The sequence below is a fragment of the Dermacentor variabilis genome, chromosome 10 (genome assembly GCF_050947875.1).
Source record: "Dermacentor variabilis isolate Ectoservices chromosome 10, ASM5094787v1, whole genome shotgun sequence".
Lineage (NCBI taxonomy): Eukaryota > Metazoa > Arthropoda > Arachnida > Ixodida > Ixodidae > Dermacentor > Dermacentor variabilis.
In genome coordinates, this window is record NC_134577.1 from 42222278 (window position 1) to 42235869 (window position 13592).

Below are 13592 nucleotides of genomic sequence, written 5' to 3' on the forward strand. Positions count from 1 at the left end.
AATATTATCTGTAATGGTCTGGTTGAGCTGTGCGCCACCAGGTGGCTGCACCGTGCAGACCGTCCACGCTTGCGCGTCCGCTCATCCAGCAAAACGCCCAGTCCGCTTGCGTTTACCAGAATACCGGACAAACGAAAACTTACGCGATAACAGAATACAGTACACAACACTACTAATAGTGGGGTTAGAGTGTGTGTTTCTAGGTGTACGTTTTGACTTTTCAATTTTTCTCACCTCAGTCTCTCTCTCATTACACGTCACACCAGGTAGAATGTCAAACCTGTAACTATACGGGCTAACCTCTTCAGTTATCATTACACTTCTCTTTCTCTCGGAACGCAGCCCGAGTGCACGTGTATCTCCACTGCGTGGATTTTCTCTCGTGGGCGCTTTACGCGGGTAAAATTTAAGAGTCAACTCAACAAACTGCCTTCATCAAATTTTAATGTTACAAGTTGGGATGTACAGCGAGCGTGGAATGACGACGACGAGCTATTGAGTCTTCAGAAAGAAGCTCCATCCGCTGTTTTATTACATATATTTGCCGATAATTAAAGCCAGCACCCGTTCACAAACCAGAAAACCGTAGTCATTTACCACAGAACACATCTGTCGGCGTCGGGTAAGCGCATTTTGCTCCCCTTCTTGCACATGAAGGCAGCAGTAAACTGTTCCAAGTTCTTGAGCGGCACGTTCACTCTGAAACCGGATCAGAATACTTATTCAAGAATTTCTTTCTCCACATATAAATAAGACAGACGTAACGAAAGCGCGAAAACCATTATAGCGTAATCAAATCGAAGTGTCGGACGTTCAGCATTGTTGGGACAGAAGAGAGTATGCCGTAAATTTCACATGCGATAGAGGTTTGTGCTCTCTCGTTACCGACGCATTTCTATATGCCTTAATGGGGAGCCGTGCACGTCATATTCACATTTAGCTTGTAACGTAGATTTGATCGTACTGCATATTTAGATTCCCAACTAGCTTTATGCTTCGAAATATTTTTCAGACGTCCCGATTTTAACAAACGAACGCTTTGTTCTCTCTGCTGCGACAAATATATCCTGCCGGCGTATGACGTCCTCTTATAGGTTTTTACTAAATGTATTGGGCAAGCACCATGTTCGACTTTAGCTTTCACGTGCTTATGTTGGATACCTCATTCGTATAAAAGTATACGAGCTCACTAGCTACCATCGGTGCATTAGTTGCACAGTGTCATCAGACAGAGCATAGAAAAGCAGGAAAGTTTCCATCAAGCGGGGCCATTAAGGTTGATAGAGTAGAAGTTGATATGTGATTACGACAACCCTCTTTTCACAATTCAAGCTTTGGATGTTTGCTGTACATTGAATGCGCCACCCCCACTGGAGATACAAGGGACACTTAGCGCATTCACTGCGCTTATTTCGATGGCGGTGCTTTTGGTGCGTCACATCCAACCTGCAGGTATCGTTTAAGTCCATTAGCCCTGCATTCAGATGGGTCACTGGTCACGTGTCACAGCGTGTCACTCAATGGCCAATCGGTGTATTGAAGCTACAAAAAGCAATTTGGGATTTTGAACAGTGTTCTCACCGTACCTCTCATCACGGCCTGACAACGAAAGCTGCTTTGTAATGTCGACGGGAAGGTAATAAAGATTTTTAGAAAACATGTAGCTTATATACTTGCGCATGGGTGGTTGATGTGCTCGCATAAGTACTCTATACACTTTAGTAAGGCTCATACTCGTGTGAGGGCCGCACCCCCAACTTGGCAGGCCAAAAGTTCAAAAGAAACAAAATTGTCACAGGACACCGCGTGGGATGGGAGGTATCTCCAGACATTACTGTGAAAAGCTTTGAAGTCACTGGCATATGTAACGCAATGGATGACACGAAGCTTCCGTGAGAGACTTCAAGCATTCCGCCATATAAAAAAAAGTTTTTATTAGGGTGCTGCCGAAGCGAGCCTGCCTTCCTTGTCCGTGTTTATTATTTTTTTTTTTGGCGCTGTGTAAAATGAATGGTCAGAATACCAACGTGCAATGAGTAAGATAGGTGCTAATCACTGCGCAAGCATATCGGTAAGACCGAAGCGGAAAAGGGATATAATTATAAACGCGTTTGGTACGACTAGATGCTTACCTGTATTTGTTAGGAGGATGTACTTGCGTCTTGATCTTCTGCGCGTTCCACGATGGCAGAGCGTTCTCGCACCACACCTGCGGAGTTTCCGTCAACGTGCTGTACTCTCGCACTACTAACGTTGCACCAGCGCTTTTGCCAAAAGCTTCAACTCCGGGCGAACTCCGAATTCAATATTCAAATACTCGGGAAAGTCCGAGATGGGCTTTCATTAAACAACCACTAAACCGATTTGAAGGAAACTTGTATCACGCAGGGAAGAAAACTCATTTCTACTGACTCTAGGAACCAAAATTTTTTAATTGAGGCCTAATGTATTTTTTGCGAAAGCTTGATGAGTTCAAATTAAACTCAAGTACAAGGTTGAAACTTTCGTACGTCGGCACCCAAGGTACCTATCGCCATTTTGTAAGCTGCATATGGTAGAGCATTTAAAGCGACAATTATCTTGTATGGGGTTAAAGCTTACATAACATGGTTAAAGTGGTCACGTTTCTTTTTGCAAAAGTCGTACTCGAAAAAGTGAGTGTATATTTCAGAAGGGTGTGTAACAAATCATTCTTGTACGCTTTGCATATCTCAAAAGTGCAGAAATTTTATTTTTATTCTTTAGTTGAATTTTAAACTTGATGCTTTAGTTTTCTTAAGTTTCACAACTTTAAACAATTCCGGTAAAAATAATTTTTCACTTAAATAAAAAAAGAATCGACTTCGTACACTCAAACGCAATAAAGATAATCTAAATTCGAAAAATGGATGTCAAGTAAAACAATTTCTCAGTTCTTATGTATTCCAACACACTGTAACTGATTTGCACCCTTAAGGATGCCTTCTGTCTATGACTCACACCTTTACACCTTGTAAGGGTGCGAGTTAAATACCATTTTGCACCGTTAGGATCCGTAAGGCTGTAAATTATTTTGCGTGCAGTGTAGGAGTTCCTGACGTAAAGCTTTGTCCTAAAACACGTACTTCATAAGAGTCTCAAGTGACGCGTCAAATAAATTGTGCTGATCATCGCAACCTGATTTCAAGCGTGTTGCTTGATTATGGTATATTCTTTAGTCACCAGCGTGGATGCTAACTGCAACGTCGCTGCTCAGTAACTCGGTGCAATCGCCTTTCAGAACGCCGCCACCGTGTTGTGTTTCAAACATTCGTCATTTCAAAGCAATCTAGTGTAATTAGATACTCTCACGAACGGGTACGAAAATAGTAATAACGCGAAGCTACAAGTACGCGTGTCCAGTGACGTCGAAAGTAGTGGAAGAACGAGTCACAACAGCAGACATGAGACGCATGATTCAGTAGGGCAGCCAAGGTAGCACACCGAGAATATGCTCTCCCCCCACCCCCTACAATTCCTGTCTTAGTATGCGGCCTGCGACACCCCCCCCCCCCCCCCGAGAAGATTTCACGCTACGCAACTGGCATGATTAATTTAGGTCAAATTACAATAAACACCTTGCCCTTTCTCTTTTAATTCTGTCATGTCCAAACACAATTCCTAGTCAAAAAAGAAAACACACTTGTTTGCCTGTATTTCTGGCAATGGAATGTATATTTGGACAAGAAGTCTACAAGGAAATGGTCTGTGCTTAAAATTTTAATCTGTATAGTGATTAACTATGTAATTGGTTTGCTGAACTATCCACAAGTGCAAACTCGCTACAGCCTATAAAAATGTTACCATAGGCTATGCGTGAAATTTCTCGCGCTTAAACCAGAATTTTGATTATTTAAAAACTTTTTGTGCGCAAACAAACAGGGACAAAGAGGAGGAGCAACACAAGGACGAGCGCTCGTCCTTGTGTTGCTCCTCTTCGTTGTCCCTGTTTGTTTGCGCACAAAAAGTTTTTAAATAATGAATCTGTTCCAACTAGGCCGACTCGCAGTTATGCTTCAGTATTTTGAGGTACCAAACACAATATAGCTTAAGTGATAACGTCGCGTATAGCAGGATTAAACCGGCTGGCGCGGTGTCCAAAGACAGAATGGTTACCCGCTCATTACACAGAGAAATAGCAAGTGTCTACGTAACAGACGCAATCCTTTGTTTCCTATGCATTGTCATCTGTCAGTTTTGTAAAAATATCGAAATCTGAGGTCACGCCGAAGTGACTTCGAAAGTGGCGCAAGTCGACACCAGTGACGGATACGAACCTTCATACACACACACGTTCACCAACGGACAACGCCAATAAAGCGGTGGTGTGTAGTGACCAGGAATGCTCACGTGAGCTGCGCACATTCCGACCACAGTTAAACTGCTGCCGTCGATGACTTTCATTGCACGTGGTACGGCAGGTGTAGGGACCTTCGGGAGCCGCCGGTGAAGAGTAAGGCTCATTACTGAAAGCGGCTCTTCTCTGTTCTGTATGTACCTTTTAACGTGTTTGTTGAAATATTTGTTATATTAATAAAGCTTTATTGATTGATCGATTGACTGACCAGAGAAGCGATGGTGATTCAATCCACCTCAACGTCGAGTAAGCTTATATTTGTGCCACGAGGGCACGAAAACTGACATAAATTGCCTAATTAAAGTTTATTGCCATTCAAGCGCTGACACGGGGATATACCCATGATATTAAACTTTATTGCTATTTGAGGCATATAGTGTGTTCTCACAGCTAATATTGGGCCGTCAAATGCGTGCTTTCGCTCCCAACATTAGCCCTTAAGGCTGCACATGACGAACCCACTCCCGAAGCAAACCGCAATAATTTGAACATAAAATATGTCTGTTAGTGTCTCGGTGTTATTTCTGAAACTTTTACAAGCTAAATACTTCCCTTGGTATTACGATTGTCAAGCATACTGCATTCACTAGAGCTGTTGTCACCGTGACGTTTTATGTAAATAAAAGCGTACTTGTAACATCAACTTCAAGTGTAATGGCATTGAGGAACTTGAGGTCCTAGACACTTAATGACTTTACCTTCGCAGGCGTGTCACGTGTATTACAGGTTGTATACGCTTGCGTATGAAGGTTTCTCAACCCGAACTACCTTGTTACGAAAGTTCAAACTATGATAATGTTGATTTATAATTGCACTCAGCGCTCTCTCTTCCCTCACGTAAGATAGGTCGCATCGTCGCCAAGTGCGCTCTTACCAGAGCGTAAGATACGAAGAAAAGCTGATCGCTAGTGAAGTTTTCCAGGCCGGGAAGGGTGACCTCTTGGAAGTCCAAAGATGCGTCTTGATGAGCCTGCCGTCGAAAAAAAAAAGAATAAAAAATAAGCTGATTTTTCAACTAAGGTTGAATGGTGCTCTGACTCACGACAATTTATCAAATGAAGCCCATGTAACTATTTGAGTCTACAGGACGACCAATTATTTCCAATAAGCAGAAGCACTGGACGAACGCATGAGTGAACAGACGTGCTTGTTGGTTAGCAAAGCACGTTCTCGGGCGTGCTGATACATACGTTCATGAATAGGAGAACGTACAGAATGCGTCAGTAACACATCCGTTAATATAAGCAAGAAATATGAATAGGATATGATTACTAGTCCCGTGTAATGTCACGTGTGACGACGATGACGATTAACCATTTCCAAATTGAAAAATCTCGTATGCCTCATACGACCTGCATCTGTAATCCTATATGACCCTATATTCTCCTGCATGGAAACCCGTGTGCTCCCATATAAGCACATATACTCACATTGAATTGTGGTACGGGGCATAAGATACGGCGCGGTGCCACGGCAGTCATGCGGTGTAACCTTTTTTTCTTTACCTCGTGCAGCTTATCGGCGCACTCGTGCTGATGCCAACAGCACGGAACGGCGGCTTGATTTGATGGAACACGTTTACGACGGCGCGTTCTTGAGGACAGGACACAGAAAGAATGCACACAGGACAGTCGCCGATAATGGTGGATCCACACGACGGACTAAGTTCGTTTTTCCCGCGGCAGACGGCGCATCGCTCGACTACACGCCACGGATTCATGCGGTCCGCGCGTCGTCCGCGACCCCCACGGAAGGAAAATGACGAGTTATTTTTCGCATCCGGATTCTGGCGGTCGAATGCTGTGGATTTAGCCTAGGATGCTCTATAACGAATCAGCATGGCTTTAGATCTGGATTATCCACTGTGACACAGCTTGTCGAAACACTGCATGACCTGGCCCTCGGCATTAACGAGCGCATTCAAACTGACGTCATTTTTCTCGACTTCTCGAAGGCGTTTGACCGCGTCTCGCACACTAAGCTACTCCTTAAACTTAATTACATATTAGGTGATGGCCCAATTTACCAATGGATTACAAATTACTTAACTGGCCGCTACCAATTTGCACAGTACGGCTCTCACTCCTCCGACCTTGCTCCAGTGTTATCAGGCGTTCCCCAGGGATCTGTATTAGCTCCAGTTTTGTTTTTAATATTCATAAATGACATAACTAACTATGCTGACGTGAAACTCAGGCTCTTTGCTGATGACTGCATGCTCTATAATGAAGTACGACACCGCGATGACCAGGTGAAATTAAACATTGCCTTGAATAAAATAGCTCAATGGTGCATAGACTGGCAAATGACAATAAACATAGATAAAACCGTAGTCATGTCCATTACAAATAAAGCGTCTAAGCTTGATTTTCCATATCACTTTAACGATGTGCCACTTCGAAGTGTAAACCAGTATAAATATCTAGGTGTCATAATATCGTCTAATCTCAGCTGGACAGAGCACGTGCGTCAAGTGTCAAATAAAGCATTAAATAAACTGTTCTTCATTAAACGGGCCTTGTCATATTCTACACAAAGCTTCTTGCATACGTCACTTTTGTCCGCCCAGTCTTGGAATACGCCAGCATTGTCTGGTTCCCTCACACTGCGAACGATATCGCCATTTTGGAAAGGGTGCAGCGGAAAGCGGTGCGTTTTATCTTTAACAGATACGGACGCCTTGATTCACCTACTACTCTGTTACAGCGTGCTGGTCTAGCTACCCTTGAAAGTCGAGCAAAGCTTTTTCGGCTCAAATTTGTATACCAACTACTGCATAGATCATTCCGTATAAACCCCGACTCTTACTTTAAATTTCGTGATACCAGACCGACCAGAAGACGGCACGCATGGGAACTTGTAGAATATCCGTTTATTAATAATACGTTTCGTTATTCTTTCTTCCCACGCTCAATTCGTGAATGGAATGCACTGGATGTAGTCACAAAACAGCAGCCAACACTAGCAAAGTTTATGGATTTAATTGAGCATGCTGCATGAGCCTAATATGTTGTTAATATAAGTAACCAAATTGCTTTCGTCATGCAATCCATCCCGATTCAGTTTGTAATAGGAAAGCACTTGCCTACACTTTTTGTTCTGTGCATTCTGTATTTGAATGATGCCTTCTACCCTGCATTTTTTTTTTCTCTTCTGCTGGTTGATGTACATTGGTTTCGTTGTGTGTATCATTATGTATGAATGTACTACTGCTATTCTTGAATAGTCTCCAATCATTGTGTACTCATTTATTGAACGTTTTAGTAGTGTTAATTGATGTGACTTGTTGCTCACCCCTGTAAAAATCCCCATGGGGGATTGACAGTATTCTATAAATAAATAAATAAAATAAAAATAAGTCTGCCAACAATGCACAGACGTGAGGCCCTTGCCTGAAACGGCGTTGTTTCACTGGTACTGCTCGCCGCATCCCGGTGTCCTGCCTTCCTATACGATGACACGCGACAGCAACTGAAGAAGCTGCTCGCTTGTCACTCGAAGCAGCCTCCGGTATTCCTCAACGTCACTGGCCAACATCTCTCGGTACAAGTGGTTTTGCATACCCAGATTCTTCTTGGCGATATAGTCTTTGTCATCAATGCCTCTTTCGATTAAACAAGTACTCGTCGTCATCCAATTCGGACAAAACAACAGCCATTGCGGCCAACCGTCATTTCCTTTCGATCTACATGTTCATTCAGAGCGAAAAAGAAATATGACCCAGTTTTCATTACACCGATGGTGCTATTTAGAGAAAGTAGAAACAAGCAAACATTTGAAACTTACGGCCACTGAGATCTGTTCGGGCGGCTGCAAGATCTTCGAGGCCATGTTCAACCAATACAGCCACTCTAAGCCCACACGCCGGGAATCTGAGCATGGCTTTCGGAAACGGTGCCCAAACATCACGAATACTTTGCTGTCGAAGCTTCTGGGCACAAATGTAAAGCAAATACAAGCATCAGTTTGAAACTTGCGCGCCACACAGTGAACGACGACGAGTTGATAGGTTCGAGGCGGACGGCAGCCGCTTCGGGCAGTGCCGCCATGTTTATTTTTCCGGCGTGGTCGTCTGCTCACCCCGTCCGTCGTCTGGATGCCCTGTGCAGCCAGACGAGCGGCGCATTATTCGTCCGCGGAACTGATTTTCGCGGAGCCGTCCGTCGTGTGGATACACCGTAACAGTTGCCGACAGTCGACAGTCGTTAGACATCGGACAACGGCACAACCCGTCTGCTCAACTGTACCATCCACCACGACCCGACTGCGCAGCCTATCTTCGCGGGATGCGAGTTGCGGCTCGAGCACGGTGCTCCGACGTCGCTGTGCACCGACACCGCACCTGACGGTGCATCGGCGGTGTTGCGATTGCCTTGGAGCACTACAATGCCCGGAAGCCGGCCTGGGCTCGTCATAGGGCACGGTTACACGGCAGGTATGTGCAGTAACCCTTTCCTTTACCTCGCGCAGATGAGCAGACGTTTCGATAAATGCTTCAGCTCGAACGATCTTTTGCTTGGTTGTGCTGTCGTGCCGTAGGTTGCTATGCCAGGCTCTGTGTGACTTGTCGCTGTATTTGAAACAAATGTTGCTTTTGGCTGGAGATGTTCGATACAAACCCCGGTCCGCACGCGGCACAGCTAACCAAGCAGTTAGAGCAAGTTGCTGATGGCCTTAAAAATAGTAAACAAAACTGTTCAAATTCTATCCAAGCCAAACTAGAAAAAAAAATGAATGTCTTTTGACGGCAAGATTTCGTCCTATGTTCACCAGGCCGCACATTTACAGATTCTAGCATGTTAACTATAGCTAAAGATATACCACCTAGAAAATAGGACAAGACGATCTAACCTAATTATTTACGGCGTCGCAGAAGAATTTAGCGAAATGACCACTCACTTGAAGAAATTATTAATGACAGTATAGTAAAATACACTCTAAAACTTCAACCAATAGAGTAACTCCACAGACTTGGAAAGCCAGCAGCTGGGAAAACGAGGCCCATTATAATAAAATTATTTTATTTCTGTGATAAAAGCAAGGCCTTCAAAGAGTGCTGCAAACTAACGTGGACGAACTGTTCGATTGGAGAGGATTTTTTCACTCCGTGTGCGTAATATCAGAAAAAAGCCATGGGTCCTCGCGAAAAAAAAATCAAAGGGAGTCTCCCTTGCATTCGATAAATTTCGCATAAATAGCAACACTTACCTATGGGACGCTCACAGCAACAGGTAGCCCTAATTGAAAACGCATCTGACCGAGAAATAAGCTTTGCTAACCTAAACGCACGCAGCATAATAACAAAATTCGCTTGAATCCCTGCTTCTCAGCATCTCACCTGATTTCGTAGCAGTGAATGAAACGTGGCTAACGATTCAAGGGTCCCAGTGCAGTCCGTGATTATGGGACCCTTGTCTGTATATCATTTCTTGTAACCAATTGTCATGAACGAATAATAAACTGAAACTGAAACTAAAAAAAAAGAAAGAAACTGATGCTAAAGATTTCGATATAACGACAGCAAATTATGCTATCATAAGTAGAGACTGAATATCTCGAGGTGGCGGCTTAGCGATTCTTATGAACAAGAAAATTCGCTTTACCATTCTCTAAAACATAGAAGGCGGGGAAGTCATTTTCTGCAGACTATACTTTTCAGCCCTCACCGAATTGGTGTCGGCTGCGTCTATCGAAGCCCTTCTTACGAAATCGAGGTCATGCAGTCATCAAATGCACAGACACGTTTTTGGAGCCAAGCTAATCTTCGTTGGCGACTTCAACCTACCGGATATAAATTTGCCCACTATGGGAAGCAGAGGCGCATGCTCCGATATGCTTATAGACAGGATGCTCGCATTTAACCTCTGCCAAATTATGAAAGAACCTACACGTGTCCACGGAAGCAGTTCTAACATCCTTGACCTGACATTTTAGAGTGACTACCTTCTGGTAGATGAAGCTAAATCAGCACTGATCGATGACATGTCTGACCATAAACTAGAAGCTTATGCTCTCTCCCTACTCAAGCCACTAGTTTACTATGTATTGTTTCGTGTTTACATGCGATGAGTAAGCAACTAAGAAAGCAATCAAATTATTTTGAGTAGCAATTTATACTGTGCCAGCTAAAGAATAGATGGCGCGGGTACTTCGTAGTATTTGCTTCGTCTCTCCTCAAAAGCACAAAATTTAATTTAATGATGTAGCAATGTCAAGAACTATAGCGGCAACCTTTGATGTGACTTGATACTCACGGCGTAGGCGACGCGGACACCTGCGTTGTCGGCGATGTTTTCTCCCATGGTGGTGTCGGCATTTAACTGTGAATGCAAAAGGAAAGAACATCACGCAGATCTCACGCAACGTGTGAATCTGTGCTGACGCAAAGCGTTCTTGCACGCAAAGCACGGGATAATTAAATGTTTGAGCATTGTCCTTCATGTGCCCTTCACTCATATGGAGGCCTATCTGTTTTATTGTGTCGGCATATCTACAGCCATCTATACTGTACCTCTACAACTGGGTTGATTAATCACTATGTCCTCTGCGGAATTACGCAATGAAACAACAAAGGCTACCTAAACACCGTCACTGCAACAAACATGCGCGTTCAAACGCCTCATTCCTTTAACAGACCGAATAGTGATGTATAGAAGCGTTCGGTTGCTCGCTTACATCGACAATCACCATCTATGGTTTCCGCCCAATTTTTTCATCCTGAATGCGTGCACCACTCACAGCGTTCCTCTGTCGAACACGACGCCATTTGTCGGAGCACTGAATCCTTTTGTATCCTGCGACAACGCGGTATCTAAGCAAATGCACTTTGTATGACGGGCAACGCCTAAAGAGACGCTGGCCACAGCATGACCATTGGTGCAGAAAAGAAGAAATATACATGAGCATCTCTCTGGCAAGGTAAGGCTGAAGGCTACCTGTCGTGTGCAGTTTGACAACTCCTTACATCACAGAACCTACATGATTCAAAATATTAACCAACAGAGCTCACAAATAAGCCTCCTAGCAGCCTACTTCTGCAGATCTAGAGAGAGGCTGTCGCTTGACTTTAACAATCATCCATCCATATTGTCTGCTCTGCTTTTTGTACTGCTCATGGAAGTAGTACATGACTTGATTTTTTATGACGCTATAGATTTGCAATCGTGCGTCTGGAGCGCTTACAGCGTCCTTCAAACTACTAACGCATGTCGGCCTCTGGAGTGACTTACCTTCAGATTGGTGACTGGGTCAACGATGCTCCCGTACTGCATTCTGAAGCATTCTAGCTTCTGGAAAAACTCTTTCCGTGTGTGCTCTGTCCACCAGTCGACCACATGCCCGAGAGCGTCGTATTCGGATCCTGTAAACGCAGTACTATGAAAACGTTGCGCCATTGGTTATAGAGCAAAGGATAGGGGACGTGATGACGCGGACCAAACTACCGCCGAACCAAGGTGTTATGGCGAGCACCTAGAGATGCGTTTCCCGAATGAATCGCTGGGTCTCGAACAGACCAAAGAACCAGAAAGCGAAACACCAAACACAAGGCAGGAACCTAGGCAAAAGGACCTATTCTTTGAAGGCACAACAGAGACAAAAACTTACATCAGAGTAGACAGGCACTCAATCAGCAGCTTACTCGTAATTTTGGTGAAAAGCGGGATTAAAGAAAGCGATAAAGGTCAACTTCAATGTATGAGTGAACACGGTTGCCATGTTATAGATAACGGACCTCTGTCAAACCTCGTCTTGCAATGTTTTGTCTGCGCTCAGGATATCTTGCCATTGCCGTCAAATTCTTTGATTCCAAAAAGAAATCGGCTGTAGTAAATGAAAGCAACACATGACAAGTGTACGCGCCTTACGACGCTTACTATCAGCGAAATACGAGAAAATTTTCTATTTCAAGTTCTGCGATCTTCGAATGACCTTTTCCATACTTTTTTTCCTTCAAGGTAACGTTTCCCAAATGCCGCGACACTTTCGAGCCCGAGTCTATCGTTTAGGCGACAGAACAAAGCAAAGGTGGTTTTTCAGTATATACTGCTCTCAAAAGTGAACACAACTATGTTTCTTTTCTATGTTCGTAACGTGTGTTTCTTACCTCTGTCATCGTAACCATGTGTGATCTCGTGACCCATTACCGATCCTATAGCGCCTAGGTTGACGTACCTGTTGACGAAAATTTGTGGCCTTTACCTCTTTAATAGATAGCTGCACCTCTACTTGGTGTATCTGTTAACTTGAATACCAATTACCTGCCATATATATAAAAAAAACTTGTCCTGTATTCAATAATATTAATGTAAACATATGAGGATCCCGTATAAAAACTCGTACGTTACCATACACCGTATGAAACATGCCTAATATGATTATATAACACAAGAGAATCCCATTAAAAAACCGTATGTTCCCATATATCATACGTGGGATGTTTGTATATTATATGAAGGTCCCCCATAGTTCATATGAGATCATACGATATGGAATATTCGTTTTTTATAGGGAAGCAGTGCAGAAGAAGTTTTCGCCTGAGAAACAACAAAACGGTCAACTTACGACGGCAAACCCGGCTGGAACAATACGTTTTGTAATAGACCGGCGGATATTGCTGAAAAGTTGGAGACAGTGCTTGTAGATCAGACATGAATCTTCAAGCACTAAACGATTTCTTATGCATTCGTTCCTTGAGTGCTGGATAACATTTCAAAGATTATACAGCAGTTGGTGTCAGGAAGAATGATAATTTTCTTGTATAAGTAAGCTGCGTGTTCATATTAACCCTTTACCACATGGCGTATAATACACATATGTACACATAGCACGGCAGCTTCAAAGCTAATATAATCAGAAGCAAAGAAAATATTATACATTTATCCTGAACTGATGTCATGTTTGGCAATGAAATACATAACCGCTGAAACTTTGTCAATAATTTGTAAAATATTTTTAAATATGTATGGCGGCTGCTGATCACATATAACGCAAAAAAATTCGTCTTTCTTTCTATCTGTCTCGTAAACGAACACATCATTTGAGGAGTTCTAGCACCTAAAATCAGTGCACAATAAACACCAGGGTGTTTATTTGCTGTTTATCTACCCAATGTAATGTTTTTCACTAGAGATATATTTGGATCGTTCTGAAAGACCACATTAATTGCTGTATCGTATAAAAAAGGCACAGTATGCATGCAGTTATGAATAGTTTTACG

General features: G+C 43.3%; 1 protein-coding gene across 1 annotated transcript; it reads right to left on the minus strand.

The window, feature by feature from the left end:
* Positions 1–502: 502 nt before the first annotated feature.
* On the minus strand, positions 503–12979 carry LOC142559508 (neprilysin-21-like). Its single transcript, XM_075671097.1, has 7 exons — positions 12938–12979; positions 12480–12547; positions 11605–11735; positions 10630–10695; positions 5250–5345; positions 2133–2209; positions 503–699 (listed from the first exon to the last, which is right to left on the minus strand). Exons 2-7 carry the CDS (start codon positions 12514–12516, stop codon positions 594–596), a joined length of 513 nt encoding a protein of 170 aa, XP_075527212.1. The 5' UTR covers positions 12517–12547; positions 12938–12979; the 3' UTR covers positions 503–593.
* Positions 12980–13592: the final 613 nt, after the last annotated feature.

What these genes read in the sequence shown, in the direction of transcription:
- LOC142559508 (XM_075671097.1), bottom strand. Translation starts at nt 12,516, where the DNA reads ATGGGTCACGAGATCACACATGGTTACGATGACAGAG. An exon ending in ACCCAGTCACCAATCTGAAG is followed by an intron (nt 10,696 to 11,604) that starts GTAAGTCACTCC and finishes TTGCATTCACAG; the next exon opens with TTAAATGCCGACACCACCAT. An exon ending in GTGTCCGCGTCGCCTACGCC is followed by an intron (nt 5,346 to 10,629) that starts GTGAGTATCAAG and finishes TTTCGACGGCAG; the next exon opens with GCTCATCAAGACGCATCTTT.